General features: G+C 41.2%; 1 protein-coding gene across 1 annotated transcript; it reads right to left on the bottom strand.

The window, feature by feature from the left end:
• Positions 1–408: 408 nt before the first annotated feature.
• On the bottom strand, positions 409–18,453 carry COPB2 (COPI coat complex subunit beta 2). Its single transcript, XM_065675441.1, has 22 exons — positions 18,345–18,453; positions 16,559–16,696; positions 13,986–14,072; positions 12,522–12,648; positions 11,313–11,461; positions 10,272–10,418; positions 8,913–9,012; positions 8,645–8,787; positions 8,141–8,340; positions 7,450–7,560; positions 7,070–7,158; positions 6,881–6,987; positions 6,459–6,602; positions 5,326–5,456; positions 4,832–5,039; positions 4,517–4,627; positions 3,496–3,710; positions 3,148–3,240; positions 2,887–3,067; positions 2,686–2,754; positions 1,147–1,239; positions 409–743 (listed from the first exon to the last, which is right to left on the bottom strand). Exons 1-22 carry the CDS (start codon positions 18,345–18,347, stop codon positions 648–650), a joined length of 2,742 nt encoding a protein of 913 aa, XP_065531513.1. The 5' UTR covers positions 18,348–18,453; the 3' UTR covers positions 409–647.
• Between the last annotated feature and the right edge of the window lie 1,471 nt (positions 18,454–19,924).

Raw genomic sequence — 19,924 nt, 5'->3', positions numbered from 1 at the left:
GACTTTAGCTTTGAAGTGATGATATTATACCCTGTGTGTTTAATTCCTCTATGTGAATGTAAATTGACTCGAAGCTGAAGAATTGCCCACAAGTAATTTTAATTGTTGATGTTTAGGGTCTGGAGAAGTTGCTTCAGGGAGGTGTTAAACACCACATCTGTGCCTTAAGCCAGGTTACCACTGTGGTATACAGTTTAGCTAAAAGTGTCTGCAATCGTAATTGAGCTACTGTTGGTAACAGACAAACTAAGAAGCACACTGAAGAAGTAGCAGAGTGTAAATATTAAGTGAGGTTAAAATAGTAATGATTGGCTACAATGCTCCTATTAGAAATATTTGCAACACAAAGTACTGAAGGTCGGTTATGAATAGCGGAATTGATAATAATGAGAGAACTCAGGAACAAGATAGGTAAAAGGGTTTTATTGAACTGCTTAATAAGTGATTTTTCAGTATGCACTAGAACAGGCCTACATCTTTCAACATACTGGAAGCTGATTCTTTTTTTAGAATTCCTGGGTCCACCCTTCTTTCTACATGTACATGGTCCATTGGCAGTATAAAAATCAAATTAACTTGGAGCACACAACCCTCAGATCTTCATTTCCTTGTTTGGAGTAATGGATTTGGTCATTTAAATAGTATATTCACTCATCTAAGATCTCTTCATCCAGATTGATGTCTGTGGTATCAATATCTTCCAGGTCCAAGTTATCCAGGTCATCTTCCAAGTCAAGGAGCGTCTAGGAAAACAGAAGTCTAGATTAAGTGGATGCTAATATGGTTACATGTACTCCAGCTTGTACCATGTATTCACACATTCTGCAGAATACCAAACTGAGGCAGTTGGGTGGAATAGAGATGTCAGAATAAGCTGCAGAGGAAAGCTACCTTCTTGATAAGAAAGCACCTCAGAGATGTAACTTTCTGCCATGTTCTGACCAACTGTTATGAGCTGCTCTGAGTTACTGTGTACAGCTTCTGCATACAACAGGAAAGGATTATACACGATACTCATCCCAAGCTGTCTGGGTCTATTAATGTAGAGAGTGACATTTTCCAGTAGCTTGGTGTAATCACATTATCAGCTGGAGTGTTTTATGTAAAATGAGTTTAGTGCTTGCTCATGAAAATAGATCTTGGTACCTTTTGGTCTTTTGTTGGAAGTAGATCAGAACTCTGTAAAACTGTCTTCATTGCATCTTGTTTAGGGGATGGAGCTGGTTCTTCAGGCTTCCTCTAATGAAAAAGATTCCTTAAGTTCTTTTAACAAAAGCAAGACAACAGCAGACTTATAACCTCCCCTGCCCCTGTGGTTCTTTTTCAGAGATTCCCACAGTAATTCTTGACCCAGTTCTTCACAGCCCTTAGGCATTCTAGTCCTCACTGCAGTAGACTCTACTGCAGTTGATGATGGGACTGATACTATGAAAACAACCTACACAAACCATCAGTTAAATTACAAATACTGAAGTGTTGTTAGAAAGCAAAGTGATTTTCAAGGTCCTCAGCAGGAAAGAGACAAGGCTATTTGAGACTGTCACAGCAGTTCTAGCAAAGGCAGTCAGTCTTGGTACTGTGGCTGAGCTTTGTGTTCCATGCCCTGTAGTGCTTTAACACTTACCCTTCTCTCTTCACTGCTGCACATGTTTTATCTTAATATAAGTGATCCACAATAGTCGTATTCAGTTAGCTGTATTTAAGGTTCATTAACTCCCACAAAGCTTCCTATATTCAGCCTCAGCTGTAAGAGACACCTCCTGTTTTAAGGACTTTCATGCAATCATTAGTTGAATGCAAGATATTCAGATATCAGTGGTCTTGTTTTCAGCTTCTAATGCAAACTAGCTCCAATCTGCTTTAGACAACTTGTGCAATGCTATTTCTGTATGTTCTTTAACAAATGTGCACACAAGTTTGATTGTGCTGTAGTGATACTTCTTGTGATACACAAACATAGTCACTAAAGGCAAGTTAAATTCTAACTACGCTTAGCTAAAGTAAGCTAACTTCTCTGAAGTGTCACTCAAGTTTTGTAGCCCATCTCCTATGAGGAAAAAAATGGAGACAGAATGGAGAGTTGTGACTTCCTGTTTCTCCCTGTTTCCACTGCAGTTCTTTTAGAAGTTTATAGCCCCAAAGAGCTGTGCCAACACCGGTGTCTTTAACAAGCTCGCACATTCTGATTTTCATGTTCAAATGTAAAGTATATTTGAGAAGACATTCCTAAGCAGTTAGATATGGAACAGTCTTATTCCATAACCACACACACTAGCAAATACAATTAAACAATTTTAATTCCTGTAATATGCAAGAGTGCCCAGGTTCCAACTACTGAGCTTTTAGAAAGCTAGCAGCAGGGGAAGCAGTATTTGAATGTGCAGCTGAAACTGGTTTTCTGCAGGATAAATTCAGTGGTAAGACACTGTGATTACACACACTAACAAAAGACAGCACAAGTAACCACACTAAAGAAAAAACTGCAGTCAAGAAGTCATCAGTAGTTAGAGAAGTAGATTAAGAGCCTGAAACAAAAGAATACGGAACTCAGCTGCAGGGCTTACAGTCAAGCCACTAAGAGAAATGATTTGTTCATTAGTGGCACAATATTCTCCAGGGCACATGTTACCGTACAACAGCAAAATTGCTCGCTCTTTGAATTGATCACTTAGTAATATCACTGACCTCAGATGCCATTACTCCCAAAGGCTGAAATCCTTTTGCTTCTTCAAGTAAGTTTCTTTCTTCATTTGGCTACAAGTAAGAAAACCAAAACACAGGTTCATGGAATGTCTGAGTGGTCACACTGACCTGCTTAAAGCTGATTTTACACAACACCAAGTGTTGCTCTTCTAGAGACAAGAAGAACTCTCATTTCTTACTCACAGTGACAAGAGGATATTCCCTGGCTGGCCGCAAGTCAGCAAGACTTTGTTTAACGTATTCCTCAGCAACAAAAGCTTCCTTTAGTCCAGGGAAAAGATTCTCATACTCTGTAGGATCAGCGAGGGACTCTGCAGCTTTCTGATTGACTTTAGAGAGATTCTCCCGCCACAGTTTAACCACCCTGGAGATGCAAACAGTCGCTGTTACATACAGCTACCTTGGACAATACTCTTCATGCTCTGCATTTGCTTTAGAAGTTACCTTGAAACTTGGCTTGGCAAATATGTCCGTGCAAGAAAAGCAGCTTCTGGGAGACGCCCGGTTTTAATCAGGAGCTCCAAACAGGAGTCGAGCCTAGAAGGTTTTAAAATGTGATTTTAAAGACCTATTTTTTATGTAAGATTGCCTCTTCGTCCCATTAAAGTGCTTGACATTCAGGTTCTTTAAGTAGCAGCCGCCATAAAATAGCATCAGCTTCTCTGTACCTGCTACAATCTTTCTCCATCAAGTTTTCAGTTAGCTGTAGCTAAGAATTTAAAGAACCCGAGGAGGTTCTTTGTACTTGGGAAAGCAGAACACAACTATCTTCAACTCTTGCTTGCTACTTACTTTCCCTGCAGGAAGTAGCTCATAAACGCCACATTATTCTTGCCATCCTTTTCAGCTCCTTCAGCTAACTTATTCACCATGTTAGCATTTCCTGAAGCTGTAGCCAGGAGCAGCAGTCCTCCGTAGTCTTGTGCATGGTGGAGACACTCCTGGGCTAAGCCAAACTGGCATTTGCTAATGGCAAGCTCAGCGAGTTGTTTCCATTTCTGTTCCGACTAACGGTATAAAAAGGGGAGAGGGAGGGCAAGAAAAAGAGAGACAAAAAATAACCCTCACATTTCTGAGCAGCATTTAAAGATTTTTCAGAGCATCCACCATTAAAATGTAAGTTTACTTGTGAAGATGCTATATCCCATTGTTAAAGTCGTCTTCCCTTTCAGATACTATGTTTACTGCAGCTTCACAGCATGATATAGCAAGTTTTATCATTACACAGCTACAACATTACATCAAATAAACAGTTTTTCATTAAACATGGAGGGAGGAGGTAGGAATAAATTAGGCAATTTAAACAGTAACAACTCCTAAATTAAGCTTCAGAATATAAGAAAGGCATTTGTGTCTGTAACTAAGTTAACATGCTTTATCACTTCATTGTTTTACAACACAAACTGAGAGATCAACTCTCTGAATAAGAGCTATGGGACAAATCTCTGCCTGTCAGCCTTGCCAGTCTTTCAGTCTAAGTCTGCCAAGGCTGGAACAAAAGCCAAGAGGCTTTCAGTCCTGTCACCTCTCCTCTCACTGTTAAATACTGGAGATTAACGCCTGGTTCATGTTTTGTTTTCTCCAGAAGTTCCTGTAGTTTTCTGAGCAAACAACATTTCTTCTGCGCCTCCATTGCACAGCCCAGATGGCTCTGATTTACAGACAGAAGAGCTCCATTGAGGAAGCTGGAGGCATTTATACAGTGTTCAAGGAGTAGTACTGCATCCCCACATATATTTGACTCTTATTACAAGGCCTCTTCAGATTCGTAATACTCAGAACTAGTATGAATCACCAAATCCAGGATGTTTACCTCTGCTTCCATTGCAAGCTGATAGGCTATTTTTAATTCTCCAAGTTGAAGAGCAAGTTCAAAACGATGCTCTGGATCTGTGGATACTGCAAGAGCTTGTTGCTTGAAGCCCTAAAACCAAAAATTAGACAGTAAGGCTCAAACAGGTGTTTTAACAAAACCCCCCTAACAGAAGGTTACAGTATTCTCAAACATATCATTAACCAAAGTTTATGCTTACAGCTAACATAACTGGGATTTGCTTAACAAACTCAATTACAAATGTGAATAAACCTATTTATTAAGTTTTTGATAACGAAGTAGTAGTTTTCTTGCCTGTTTTTCAAGAAAATGTGCAACTCTGGTTCTCTGTTCTTTTGGAATGGTGGGAAGGACTTTGTCAGCCATACTGAAATCTCTTCTCATCACAGCCGTTTGATACTCAAGCACTGAGACCAGCAAAGAGTAGCTAACAATGTTTAGCTCTTTATCACCCAAATAAAGTCGGTTGTCCTTAGGGATATACCCCAAAAGATACATTGTTCTGAAACAAAACAAAGCATATTCACCTTCAATAGATCCACTACCAAACAGTCTATAGAAAAAATACAGTAGCTCTTTGATACCAAGAATACTCACATGAAAAGGTTCACTTTTACTATACATATACTTCCACCTAACACTGCTGCTTCCCTCCACAATCCCATTACCACCACACATTAGCATGATACATAAGAAAGAGTATTAAGGCACAACACAGGTGACAACCTTCACCGAACTTTGTTGAGAGAACCTTTAACAACTGCTTACAACCCAAAGCAGCAACTCACCTGTCTAAATGGGCAATGGTGACAATTTCTCCTCCAACATAGTAGTTGAGTCTGTTCACAGAACTGGTGTAAATAAAGCAGTCACCTACCCACAAGCCCGTTTTCACAATCTCCTGGATCTCACCAAGAACCTGCAAATTAAGTTTGATTTAATTAGATATATAAAAAGGGACTTTTAGACAGCAGTAAGACTATTGCATTTTCAAATTGAATTTAATACTTTATACCTAGTAGTTGCAAAAGTAAGTTTAGATACAGATTAGAAGTATATAAATGCTTTTAGTTTTACACAAATATTGTAAACGTAAGAGATTTCTACCTTAATTCATAACTTAATTCATAAGCCAATTATAAATCTAGGAAACAAGCACCAACTTAAGCATTAAGCAACATAAAGACAATTTTCCTTCTGAAATGTTCTGCTGACATTTCACAGCATGGTGTTTGTTTTTCCTTCACTTCTCAAATTTCAGTAACATTTCAAAATGTGAAAATTGCAGAGAAAGTTTAAGCTACAGAAACATGGTACCCAAACGTGTTGTAAAAATAACCTTTATAACTCTGTGAGAAGAGTAAACAGATGTCTAACAAGAAATGCAGGCACAAAGGTCTGTCATACTGGTATTCAAACAGGGATGCTCTCACCAAGGAACCAAAGTTAAATGATTAACAGTGTTCCTCAGGCACAGGTGTACCATGTGGTACTTGGCGTTCTAGAAACTAAAATTTATTAGGACTACAGTAAGGACTAAATTTGCTTCCATGACAGAATCACAGACTGGTTTGGGCTGGAAATGACCTGAAGATCATCTACTTCCAACCCCCTGCCCTGGGCAGGGACACCTTCCACTAGACCAAGCTCCTCCAAGTCCTGTCCAACCTGAACACTGCCACAGATGGAGCATTCACCACTTCTCTGGGATGCCTCTGCCAGTGCCTCACCACCCTCGCCGTAAAGAACTTCTTCCTTTCATCTAACCTGAACTTCCTCTGTTTAAGTTTAAACGCATTACTCCTTGTCCTATTACTATAGTCCCTGATGAAGAGTCTTTCTCCAGCATCCCTGTAGGCCCCCTTCAGATACTCGAAGGCTGCTCTAATCCTATTCCTTTTTTTTTTTAAATAGAAGGTACCTCAAAAGCATCTTCAATTCCATCCTCAGTGACACCTTCATGTGTTTCTTGGGCTGCTGCAACTTTTTCTGATAGGTATTTCAGAATGAAGAATGACTCTTCTGTAGCAATGCAGACAAGCTCACCCGAGTCAGACCAGAAAATCTGCATCATCAGAATCAACAACAGCACTGGTTTAGAGCTCCAGGTTAAGAAAGGAGGAAGTATGAATAAAAACATACTACCTCTAACAAATGCTTTACAACCCGAGAAGTCAACACACACAGGGATTATTTTCCCTTTCTGCTACATGACCAAGAAACTGAAGTTATTACTTCATCACTAGCTTGGCTTCAATCAAGAAAATGAGCAACCTAGTAAAAAACAAAGCAATCAGTAAACACAGAGAGGAGAATATCTTGAAGTCACATCTAGAAACTCACGTGTTTGGGCTGAATTTCAATCCTGCGAATCAATTCTGTGTTTTCCCAATCATAGAATGCCAAACCATTAACAGATCTGACCCCCAACAGGAAGCCACCGTAGATGCCTGCAAGAAAATAAAGGTGGAAGAAATCCACACCGTGCAAAAAAATGCACCAACATATCTATATTTAAAGGTAAATTCTTACCTTCTGCTCCAAAATCAGGTTTGAATGACTTCTTCTCTTTGAAATTTTTAAATATCTTTACAACACTGTTACTCTCCCTGATTGCGTACCTAAAGAGAGATTACATTGTAAAAGAAACAAACAAAACCAGGAAACCCCAGGCACTGTTCAGCTTCCAAAGCAGCAAATGGCTACAATCGTAAGCTGCTACAAAACAACTGCATTTAATTTATCTTCAATAATTAGCAGAGCACTGGAAATAAGAAATTTTAAAGTAGGAAAGGTACTGAGAGTTCATTATCCACACAGGTTTTAGTCTTCAGGCCAGTGTGGTTCATACAACCGAAATACTAGCACCAGCAAGTTAAGGTAATACAAAGATGAGCATCTGCACCACTTACTCTGAAGAATCATGTGCCCACACAAACTCCTGTGCAGAACCAAAGCTCTTGTTTCTCAAAGCCATCGCTGTGTATATGATGTATTCGCCGTCACCACACACCACTACAAACCTAGAGCACAAGACAGATGCATTTGTCAGATATCTGTGTTCAGTTCAACAGCCATAATCAAGTAGATAAATGATTTTAAAAGTCAAAGGCCCCTAGCCCAACATAATCACTGCTCATGCAGACACAATAAAAGAGCTTTGTATACTGCAAAAACAACACAGAACTGGATTTTGCTTTGCAGCGTATTTCTAGCTACTTGCTATTCCCTCTCCTTTGTCTCCACTGAGCAGTTCTTGTACCTTGGATCCCTTTAGCTTTTCTTTTCATTTATCTGTTAACAAAAGACAATTCAGGATAAATGAGAAAAGGATGTGGTTTGCTGCTATTACCTCATACATTTTGTTTGCATGCTTTTTCGTCTACCTACAGTGTCCAACTTGTCTGTTCAAGTGGTGAGCTCTTACAGGTAAAGCACATTATCCTGATGTTACAGTGCCTGGGACTGACACACCTCTTTCACCAGCCACCAGCACACGTGCAACTATTATCTTTCATTCAAAAGGTTTCCAATATGAAAGAACAACAACAACAAAAAAAGGAATCATAAATGTCAAAAGTATTTTGTTCTTAAATCTATTACCGTCCATTGGGGTTGTGCTGAATTGTCTGAGGATAGATTTCACAGCTCCCCATGTCCTTTACAGCCAGTGGCAATCTTTCTCCATCTTTGATTTCAGCATCGCCCATAGCTTTCAAGTTGGCCTGTTGGACTTCTGAATGTTTAGCCCAAATAATTTTTCCATTTGCGTCCATGGACATGGCAGGTTCTTCACGACCAAGCTAGGAAGTGTAGCATAACAACTGAGCAGATGGAGAAAATACATTGAGCTTCTTTTCAGCTGAACACATGTACACAGAACGGTTTGGGTTGGAAGCGACCTTAAGATCATCTAGTTCCAAGCCCCCGCCAAGGACTTCTCACCCTAGACCATGTCACCCAGTCTACTGAAATGATGTGCCTCTGAAAATGCAAACTAAAATGCCACATTTTCAGTGTTTTACACATCACCAAAACAGAAATCCCTTGCTCTATACACAGGACAGTGATGAATCACCATTTCTCATTTCTAATCATTAACTGTACCTTAACAATAATGCTGCCTTCGTCATACCCCAATGCCACATTATTGGATCCTCTTAAACTGGCCACACACCACACTCTCTCCATGCCATAGTTGAGGGTACTTTCCAGGCGATAAGTGCTTGAATGCCAAATGCGTACAGTTCCTAGAGGAAAAGGAAACATGCCTTTTATCACCCAGTGCGAGGGCAGGAGGTGTGCAGCCACACCACAAGGAGAGCCCTCCCTTAAGTTCCTCCCCTATCCTTTATGTATCAGAAAACAAAATTACCGTCTTCTGAGCCTGTGATAATGATAGGCAATTCGGGATGAAAGCTGACACACGACACATTCTGAGCATGTCCTTCGAGTGTCTGCACACAGGTTTTATTCTGGAAAAATAAGAATAGCAAGCATAGGTAAAGATTGTTGCTACATTTTTACCTTCCATTTCTCAAAGTAAAGAATCCAAAGTTCACCTGAAAACATATTTCTCTAGATCTCTTCCAATAACATTTATTTCCAAGATGCTCAAACAATAGCATGAATATATTAAAAACTATGATTGTATTGAGTTAATTTCTCCTCCCCAGAAGATACTAACTTCCCTTGGCACAGCTATTTTCCTCTATTTTCAGATGTGTTTCTTCCTAGAAGATATGCTTTCTCAGAGCTACACAGCACAACAGATTAAGTAGAAAGCTGAGTTTACTGCCAAAAAAACCATCAGGGCAAAACATCTATCTGAATCTAACTACAGGTGAAGACACATCTAATACTGTCTTTTCTGAGACTATTTATTCACACTGTTGTGAAAGGAAGGCCTATTCTACTTGAGACAACTCAGATTAGACAACATGATATCTACAACTGTACATGGTGGCAAAATTGAAGCATCATTACGCAACAGTCATTACTGTACTGCATACTCGAACAGCAGTAGCTTTACCTTCCAAACTTGGGTTTACTCTAAGGCAACATGCTTTAACAGCCAGAAAGTACTACTAACAAACTTTCTCTTGCTGTTCTGGCCCTTCATGCACTTATGCACAGGAAGAACTTAAGAGTTCTAGGTTCCAGCAACAGAACTGAATATCCTTGAATCCAATCTCCTTTTCTTGTAAGGCACTCAAACAAATTACCTCATGACCCCTGCAAACTGTCAATGTACATGCATGTCTCTGCATGCACCTATGTGCCTATGGAAATGTGCATAGGATGAAAAAGGAGAGGGAAGGGAACAAAGAAAAAGGAGGAAAAACAAGGATGGAAAGAGTTGATACATTAACAAAATTTACATCTGAATATGGAAGAGGAGCAATTTAACCCACCAAAGAGAAAAGTTCAAAAGGCATAATTAATTACATTAGAATAAAAATCCCTAATGTTAATAATGGCAAGCTTATTTCAAATTTAATTCTTCATATTAACTTTGAGGTTATTTAAATGCCCAGCAGCTTTTCTCAAGAGTTTTTTTTTTTTTTATTTACAGACAAGTAATTAAAAATTTCATTCCCACTTCCTTCTTTCCAAGGAAAAATGAGGGAAAAACTGTTTGTGTATTCAAGTCCTTTCCCTCTTTTTCTATTTCTTCACTATTGGTTTTGCTTTGGCAGTCTGCATGACAGTTTATGAAGGGTTGAAGACATACCTGGTAGTCCCAGATTTTAACCAACCGGTCATCTGCGCCTGAAATGAGGTACGGCTTGTCTCCTCCACTGTAATAGTCAATGCAGTTCACTCCTTTCTCATGGCCTTCCAAGGTAAAGTTGGGTGAAGAAGAGCCAAGCTGCCAGACCTGCCCAGAAAAAAAAGTGCATGTAGTTCTTAAAGCTTTTGCATTCAGGCCAACCTTGCCAAACACAGCAGGTATTCAGATGTACTTTACAATTCCAAAGACACAGTTGTTTTCCTAAGTGAGGAACCCAAGCAACTGGTTATCAAATGACCAATCCTTCTCCCACCATAGACAGAAAAATATGCTGATCAAAACAAGATAAAATCATATAAGACACTGCTTGTTAGAAGTAGTATCTATTTATGAAATTGACTAATAGACATAGAAAAAGCAATTAACAATTTGTGCGTACACAGGTTGCCCCCAACTGTGTCCTGAATTGTGTTCTTTCCAGTTACATTAAATCAATGACAAATCTCATGCTAAACAAGGACTCAATCAATCAAGTCCAGTTGTAGATACACTTCCCCACAATTATCACATCAAATCAACATTTACAAACACCTCATCTCAGCATGTGAGAATATATGAAATGATACCTGGCCATACTGGGAATTTCTAGGGAAAGTAAGGAAGTCTCACTGCTCAGACATCTCTAAACCTATAGTTTCAGATACTCAAATACAGTTTCACAGCAAGTGAGACTCATCAGGGTCTACCATGAGAAGGCTAAATACACCTTTGTAAACAATTCAATAAACAGACCAAAGCATGAAAGTAATGGGAGAAACACCTTTTACGTAGCAGTTAAGATGCTTTACTGAATTACTTAGTAGGTGCATAGAAACCTGACCAACATTCAGGTCTTTGTTCAGGAAAAATTCTATTATTCAACCTTCTTTTAAGAATTCTGACCCATTGTCCATACATTATTGTTGTTTTGTGGGCTCTGATATTTACTTACTGATAAAAAAGAAAACCCCAAAACCAAAAGCCAAGTTACAGTTTCTCTACCTTGATTGTCCTGTCCAAAGAGGCACTGGCAAACTGATTATTGTCTTTTGGGTTTATGACAATCTGCATGACATAATGGGTGTGTCCTTCAAACACCTGAGAACAAGACCATTTTTTATCCCAGTCCCAGAGTTTAATGAGCATGTCATCTGAAAAAGAGATAAAAACCAACAGCCAAGCTTCAGTTAGTTTAATGTATTCCAATACTTACCTTCTTCAGCTAGAGAATCCTTAATACATTAAAAGGCTCACTCATCCCTGCCTCCTTGAAAGGAGGCGTTACTAATACCCAATGTATTTTTCACCTGTAAGATTACCAGTCCCTTCTTGCAGGAGTGCCACAGGGAGTACAAGTTTCTCAAATAAATTGCCCAGTAAAATAATGATAAAACTAAGTAAGCAATACATTTATCTTAAAAAGGGGAGATTAAGAAAGGATATTTAGTTATTGAATTATTAATCTTAAAATACTGGGTAGATATTCAGGAATTCAACCTGTGCTTTGCTGTGCAGCACCTACTCTGATGAGCACTAAGGAATAGGAAGCAGAGACAAACAAGCTTCCTAGTACCTTCATTTGAAGTGTAAATATATTAGCTTCAACAGTGAAACACAGTGATACATGGTGCTTCTGATTCACAAGGTTCTCTGCATTCTTGCAGGGTTCTGACTGTATTAATAATATTTCCAGGAATGAAAAGGCCCGAGTCACATGATGCAGATGTTCTTGGGCAAGATTTATTGGGATACTGTGATCTTCCCATCATGCATCATACCAATCACCTCAAATAAGATAGCTCAGTAGTTCTTGGGGAATAAAGATGCAAGTTATCTGCTGCTACAAGTCAGAAGGCCAGCTGAAAACACAATCCAAACCTTTATGTAATTTCTTTTTTAAGCAGAACTTCAGTGCAGCAAACTCTCAAATAATTAGCACAGATATTAAGCAATAGGGTTCTTCAGTCTTCCCTGACAACAACATAAGCTATTACATTTTAAGTTCTAAGTACGGATGATATCCCATTAAAAAAACACTAATGCATCTGGCAAACAAATAACATGAAGTGACAACTGCCACATTTTCTACTTGCTCAAGGATTCTTGTTTCAGCAGAAAGAGGAAAAAACATGCAACCCCCTCACTAGACAGATAACAAACACCTAAATATAGCTGGTTAATAGATAAACAAATATATCAAAGAACTCTTACCACTGCTTGTCAATATGAAAGGCTGCGTGGGATGCACCGCAATGCAACGAATGTAATCTGAATGGGCCTCAAACATGTGAACTCTTTCCAAGGTGTTATAATTAAAAACTCTGATTTGCATGTCATCCTGTGAAAAGGAAGAAAAACCACCTTTAAATAGGAGTCTCTGTAATACACCTTATGTTAATTTTGTGTCTAATACAGTATTATTACAAGCAGTATTCCTAAACCTTAAAAATAAAATTGGAGAACAATCTGACAAGGAATAAAATACCAGGTAAAACTTCTTTTTTGCCACGTGACCATGACTTACAAGGCCATTGGAGTAAATGCAACTTTGTGATAAACTCTATGTTAGTTGTTTTATCCAAAGCATTTACTTTTCCTCTTTAACACACATGCCTGTTTAAGGAGCAACACCTACAGAAAACACTCATCAGAACAGCCGAAAAGAAAATTATGTTCTCTTGAGACCAGCCTGTCAGTATAACAAACATGGAACACACAGAACAATGACTGATGTCACCATTTCACAGTCACTAAGACACAGCCAGCCCTGTTGCTGAGAGCAGCTGTCTTGCCCTTTCCTTACCACTTCTTGTTACAGCAGTGAAGGCTCCCTTCGGAAAGCAAGGATAAATACAGCTGCACACTGAATCAGATCAAGAACCTGATCCCGGTGAAATTAACTGATTAAATATAAAAATGGAGACCAAATGACACCAGTTGCTAATCCAGTTCCCATGCAGATATTTGAACTTATGTGATGCCAAAGAGGCAGCGTTGTACTTCTTGGGAAGCAGTGCTAACTTATGCATGCCTGAAGTAACTGCAGCACAGCAGCATAAGACAATGAAATGACAGCAATTTTTTTTACTCTGCGTCTAAGGCAGAAGACTAGAAACAAATTAGGGATGAAAATGTTAGGTATTACCTCAATTTAGACAAAACCCACTCATTCCATCAAGGAAAATGCGTTACTAAGATTAGAATCAAACAATTCCACTCAAGGTAGACTCATGGAATAAAAGCACAGGATTTTTCTAGGGGTAAGTAAAACTAAAAAAAAAAATAATATTTTTTTATACCACCAAGAACAAAGGTAGAAAGAAACTTCTATGTCGTCTTATCCAGGATAGTCAATAGTTTCATCTTAGTTGAAGTAGCGCTAATAAAGTCAAAATTGGGTACTGAGTGTGCTTCAGTAACAGTTAGGTCTAGATCTAACTTGTACTACCTGCAGAATTAGCAAACAAAAAAGGCTGCCCTCCTTTCAAACAAAAATTTTAAGTTTCTAAGCTTACTTCAAGAGCAAAATTTTTGGGAAAGCGTAGCAAAACACTCCTTTCTTTTCTACAAATTCCTATCAAATTGTATTATTATGTGGTCTACAAAGGAACAGCATGAAAATAAACTGAAGCAAGTACAACTCCATATGGAAATCGGAAGACAGCAATAGCTTACAGCTCCTGTAACAACCCAGTTCTTCCTTGCCACGAATTTGGCAGCTCTCACTGGTAGGTCACACACTTCAAAGGTCTTCACCAGAGTCTAAAAATAAACAGAACAAGTTCATAGCACTGGGGAAAATATCAGGTTTGATATGTTTGCGTTTTTTACTATGTTTTATTATGTTGCCTCTTCTGTTCTTTTAACAGCTTTATGCTCTCCATTCATTCTTAACCCAAACCCACCTCTGAATGGTTCTGGAGCTGCTGCTCAATTTCAACTATACTTGATAGACAGTAAACGTCTAACAGTTACTACAACCTTCACAAATACAGATGGCAGGGACAAGCCAGAGACACCTAACCCTTCAGCAGGAAAGGAATTCATTTGCAAGGAATCCACAAAGGAGATAAATCTTGACAAATAAATTTTTAGGACAGAAAAAATCATTAAAGTCACAGCTAAAGATATTCCTTGTCTATTATTACAGTCACTTTTGCAGTAAGACACTGGAGACTGTAGTCAATTAGCAACAGCTATTTAAGAATTTGTGGAAGCAAGGACAGGCGGCCTGGGTAGAGTACAGGGATGTTGTCTGGGAAGCTAGAGACCAGGTTAGGAAGGCTAAGGCCCAGTTAGAATTAAACCTAGCCAGGGATGTTAAGAATAACAGGAAGGGATTCTACAGGTACATAGCAAACAAAAAACAGACTAGGGACAAAATAGGCCCCCTGAGGAAGCTTTCGGGAGAACTGGCTACACAGGATTTGGAGAAGGCTGAGGTTCTGAATGACTTCTTTGCCTCGGTATTCACTGGCAAAGGCTCTGACCGCACCACCCAGGCCTTAGAAGGTAGACGCAAGGACTGTGAGAATGAAGACCTTGGGCCCACTGTAGGAGAGGATCTGGTTCGAGACCATCTTAAAAATCTGAATGTGCACAAGTCCGTGGGACCTGATGGAATCCATCCGCGGGTCCTGAAGGAGCTGGCGAATGAAGTTGCTAAGCCACTGGGCATCATATTTGAAAAACCATGGCAGTCAGGTGAAGTTCCCGACGACTGGAAAAAGGGAAATGTAACCCCCATTTTCAAGAAGGCGAAAATGGAAGACCCGGGGAATTACAGACCAGTCAGTCTCACCTCTGTGCCTGGTAAAATCTTGGAGCACATTCTCCTGGAAGGCATGCTAAGGCACATGAAAAACAACAAGGTGCTTGGTGACAGCCAGCATGGCTTCACTAAGGGGAAATCCTGCCTGACCAATTTGGTGGCCTTCTATGATGGGGCTACAGAACTGATGGACAAGGATAAAGCAGTTGATGTCATCTACCTGGACTTGTGCAAAGCGTTTGACACTGTCCCACACGACATCCTTCTCTCTAAATTGGAGAGATATCAATTTGATGGATGGACCACTCGGTGGATAAAGAACTGGCTGGACGGCCGCACACAGAGTTGTGGTCAGTGGCTCAATGTCTAGCTGGAGACCGGTAACGAGTGGTGTCCCTCAGGGATCGGTGCTGCAACCGGTCTTGTTTAACATCTTCATCGCTGACATGGGCAGTGGGATTGAGTGCGCCCTCAGCAAGTTTGCCGATGACACCAAGCTGTGTGGTCCGGTTGATATGCTGGAGGGAAAGGATGCCATCCAGAGGGACCTCGACACACTTGTGAGGTGGGCTGATGCCAACCTTATGAAGTTCAACCACGACAAGTGCAAGGTCCTACACCAGGGTCAGAGCAATCCCAACAGCTACAGACTGGGCAAAGAAGAGATTCAGAGCGGCCCTGCAGAGAAGGACTTGGGGTTCTGGTCAATGAGAAAATGAACATGAGCCGGCTTCAGTGTGCACTCGCAGCCCAGAAAGCCAACTGTATCCTGGGCTGCATCAAAAGGAGCGTGACCAGCAGGTCGAAGGAGGTGATCCTGCCCCTCTACTCTGCTCTTGTGAGACCTCACCTGGAGTATTGTGTGCAGTTCTGGTGTCCTCAACATAAAAAGGACATGGAACTGCTGGAACAAGTCCAGAGGAGGGCCACGAGGATGATCAGGGGACTGGAGCACCTCCCGTATGAAGACAGGCTGAGGAAGTTGGGGCTGTTCAGCCTGGAGAAGAGAAGGCCGCATGGAGACCTCATAGCAGCCTTCCAGTACCTGAAGGGGGCCTATAGGGATGCTGGGGAGGGACTCTTTGTCAGGGACTCTAGTGACAGGACAAGGGGTAACAGGTTAAAACTTAAACAGGGGAAGTTTAAATTGGATATAAGGAGGAAATTCTTTCCTGTTAGGGTGGTGAGACACTGGAATGGGTTGCCCAGGGAGGTTGTGAGTGCTCCATCCCTGGCAGTGTTCAAGGCCAGGTTGGATGAAGCCTTGTGTGGGATGGTTTAGTGTGAGGTGTCCCTGTCCATGGCAGGGGGGTTGGAACTAGATGATCTTGAGGTCCTTTCCAACCCTAACTATTCTATTCTATTCTATGATTCTATGATTTTATGAAGAATCTTCTTGTGTATCTAGATTGAAAATAGAATTGATACATCTGTCAGTTACGAAGACTTCATAATATGGAATAAACAAAATCATCACCTGTGTTTCATGGTTCCAAACACAGACACTGCCATTGTAAAGGCTAGCCAACATCCATGGTTCTGTGGGATGCAAGTCTACACTCTTCACCCGGTCAGACCGAGCTGTTAGCTTCCGTTTTATATCAAGTCGGAGAGGCTAGCGGGGAGAAAAATTAAGAATACCAGGTTATCCCACACAAAACTGGAAGAGAAATATAATGGAGGAAGGAAAGCTGAAGTTAAACCTTAAAATAAAAGGACTCGATCCTCCTTTTCAAGCAGACAGATTTTCTATCCATCTGCTTCTTTGTTTTTTGTAGGGGTTTCTGGAACATCACATCCCCACCAACAGCAATGGGTCAATTTAATTAACTTTTGTGAAAATCAGAATTTTTTCATATTGTATAAAGTATCTTCATCACAGCCAAAACAGAAGAATGCCCTGCACATCTTCTCTGTGTCCCTCAAGTACCAAAGCAAAGAGAATTCGCTTCTAATACAACCAACAGCAAATCAATCTTTCTCCTACTTCACCTGAAAAACAGGTGGAAAAGCCACTTATCACAAGCTAACACAACACCTGCCCCTCATAAATTTATTCCTATGATTCCAATATTAAGTTTCAGAATACAACACTACATTGTAAACACCGCAGAAGTGAAAGTTTTAAGCCTTCCCCTTATAAAGAAGGATTTCACCTTCATCATTGGCAATGTAAAGCTGTAGTATTTTAAAGACATGAAGTACAGCAAAGTGATTTTCTAAAATATTTGAGGCATTACGGATTCATTTAAACACTCAAAGACTATTGAGCTCACTTTATGCTGCTGGCATTTTAGCTCAGAGAACTTAATGGGCAGCATCTGACCAGAGTGCTGTGCATTTTTAGTGGTGGAATAAACTTAATAAAAACTGCAGTTATGTATGTTAGACACTGAAAGGAGAAAAAGATACCTAATTGTCATGTACCATCTGTAATTTATGAACATGACATCTGAAATCTGAACCGTTGACAAGGTCTTGTAGTGACAGGACAAGGGGAATGGCTTTAAAATGACAGAAGAGAGACTGAGATCAGACAGTAGGAAGACTTTCTTCCCTGTGAAGGTGCTGAGGCGCTGGCACAGGGTGCCCAGAGAAGCTGTGGCTGCCCCATCCCTGGCAGTGTTCAAGGCCAGGTTGGACACAGGGGCTTGGAGCAAACTGCTCTAGTGGAAGGTGTCCCTACCTGTGGCAGGGGTTGGAGCTTTAAGGTCCCTTCCAACCAAAATCATTCTTGGCAATAAAGAATGAACTTGGGGTTTACTTCTCCTGCCATACATACTAGAAAAGGAGGCAAGCTAATCACACATGATTCCGTGCTTATCCTTGACACCTACTACTAAGGACCACACAACTGCTGACCTAAGAGGTTAACTGCAACACGTACTCAAAGCACTTTTACACCCGTTAGGACCGCTTGATGAATACCACACTAGTAACACAACCCAAGCGATTTGCTCTGCGAGTTCAACCGTAGGGATATTAGAGGACTTTCAAATACTTTCTTCTTATTGAGTCGTATAACTTAAATCACAGAATAGCACCACAGGTTCTTCAGGTACTATGTGAAAAGGGAAGCCTGTGTCAAAGGGCCTGTCCTGCCCAGAGCCAAGCCCAGCTCCCCCAGGCAGGGCCCCGACACCTCCAGGCCCGGCTCGCCACCGGCCCTGGCATCCTCCGAAGCCTCCTCACTTCCCTCCCATTCCCCTCACGGGCCTGGCTCCGTGGCCGCCTTCCGCCTCTCCTCATGGTCCCGCACTCACCATGGCCCCGCGCCCGCGCCGCCCGCCGAGGTGTCGCTGCGGACCGGGAAGGCTCCAACCCGACGACGTGGAGCTTCCGGGCTCGCCGCTATCGCGAGAGCCACGCCAGGAGCCCCAGGTCCTCGCGAGAGAAAAGCGGCCCCGCAGGATGCCGGGTTATGTAGTCCACGGCTGCCCCCTTGGCTGTGTTTGCAGGGCATGCTGGGAGTTGTAGTTTTGGCGCGTGGGAGGGGTGAGGGGTCTGTGAGGAATGCTGTGGGGTGGCCTTTGCTGTGCCTATGAATGGAGTTTGGTGCGACCTCAGGCCTCCCGTTTGGGTAATTAATGGTGGTGATGTGGTAATTAATGGTGATGGTGATGAGGATGAGCGGCCCTGCGCAGTTGTGAGTGACCAAAGGAAGAGACGGGCCCTCGGACAGCCCTTGCCTGCACAGTGTGGTGTTGCAGTGTGCACCATGATGGCCGCATTGGTGAGAGGGGTCAGGCCTTCAGTGGAGAGCGTGACAGGGCCCTGAAGCAAACCCCAGGAAGAAGCCTGGCTTGCCTCTCACTCAGTCGAAAAGACACGAGCCTGAAGGTTATGTGGATGTGGAAGGCTGTGTGGATGTGGAAGGCTGTGCTTCCCTCTCAATCTACCTGTCAGCCAAAGTGAGAGGTCCTGTGACCTCAAACATGATGTATCAAAGTCGTTGTGAAACCAGGTTTTCCCAACACTGAGGATATGAGGGTTTTGGAAGCATCAAAACACAACTACTGCTGAGAAAATTTCACCTAGCCCTGCTGCCAGATTGAATTATAAATTGGAACCTGCTCATTTCATTGCAAGAAGGAGAGGAACAACACGAAGGATATTCAAATTCATTGGGGTTAGGCTAAAGAAAATACTCCTTTTGATACAAGTGTTCACCTGGAGATTAGGAGCCCCTAGTGCTCCATCCTACAACACACTAGGAAGGATTAGATTGCCCTGGAGTGTTTAGAAGGGACATAAACGAACAAAAGGGTGACAGAGAGATTACTTCAGCTCCTGTTTCACTCCAGAGAAGTAAAGACAGTAAAGACAGATACTTAAGATTTGAAACAACTCAAACCCATGAAGATAAGTGAGAAGAGAAATGCCTGAAGCAAGAAAAGGGGCGCAGTGTTGTCAACTGTTATGGGTGAGTTAAGACTTTCAGCTTACCTTAAGGCTTTCTTTTCACTTTGAATTCATTATATTAATGATTGCAGAATAATACTAGAAACATTTTAGTACAGAATTTCAAGATCTACAGTCTGGATAAGATTGTTTGAAAGTTATGATTTTAGTAAAATTCATAACTCGTGATTTTTAAGACAGCTGAGGTGGAACACTGAACAAGAGGTGGGAACACTGAAAGAAGAGCTGTAGGGAAAGGATATCCATGTTAGAGAATGTAGGTAGTGGGGAATGAACAGCAGACATGGTATATTTTTCCTTGAAAACTTCAGTAAGGTCCTGTCCAGAGAGAGATAAGGGTGTTCCAGGGGAATCAAAGACAGCAAGGAAGGTAAGTGAAAGATGAAGGGATAGAGCTTGTCAGCCAAGAAAATAACAGCAG

Source organism: Lathamus discolor, chromosome 3 (genome assembly GCF_037157495.1).
Source record: "Lathamus discolor isolate bLatDis1 chromosome 3, bLatDis1.hap1, whole genome shotgun sequence".
In the NCBI taxonomy this organism is placed as follows: Eukaryota; Metazoa; Chordata; class Aves; order Psittaciformes; family Psittacidae; genus Lathamus; species Lathamus discolor.
The sequence above is the reverse complement of the archived record's forward strand: the minus strand, read 5'-3'. Positions and strand labels throughout refer to the sequence as shown.

Excerpts from the sequence above, each read along its gene's own strand:
- COPB2 (XM_065675441.1), bottom strand. Across the intron at positions 10,419-11,312 it reads CTTTGGACAGGACAATCAAG|GTCTGGCAGCTTGGCTCTTC; the intron begins GTAGAGAAACTG and ends TTTTCTGGGCAG. Across the intron at positions 6,988-7,069 it reads ACCTGATTTTGGAGCAGAAG|GCATCTACGGTGGCTTCCTG; the intron begins GTAAGAATTTAC and ends ATTTTCTTGCAG.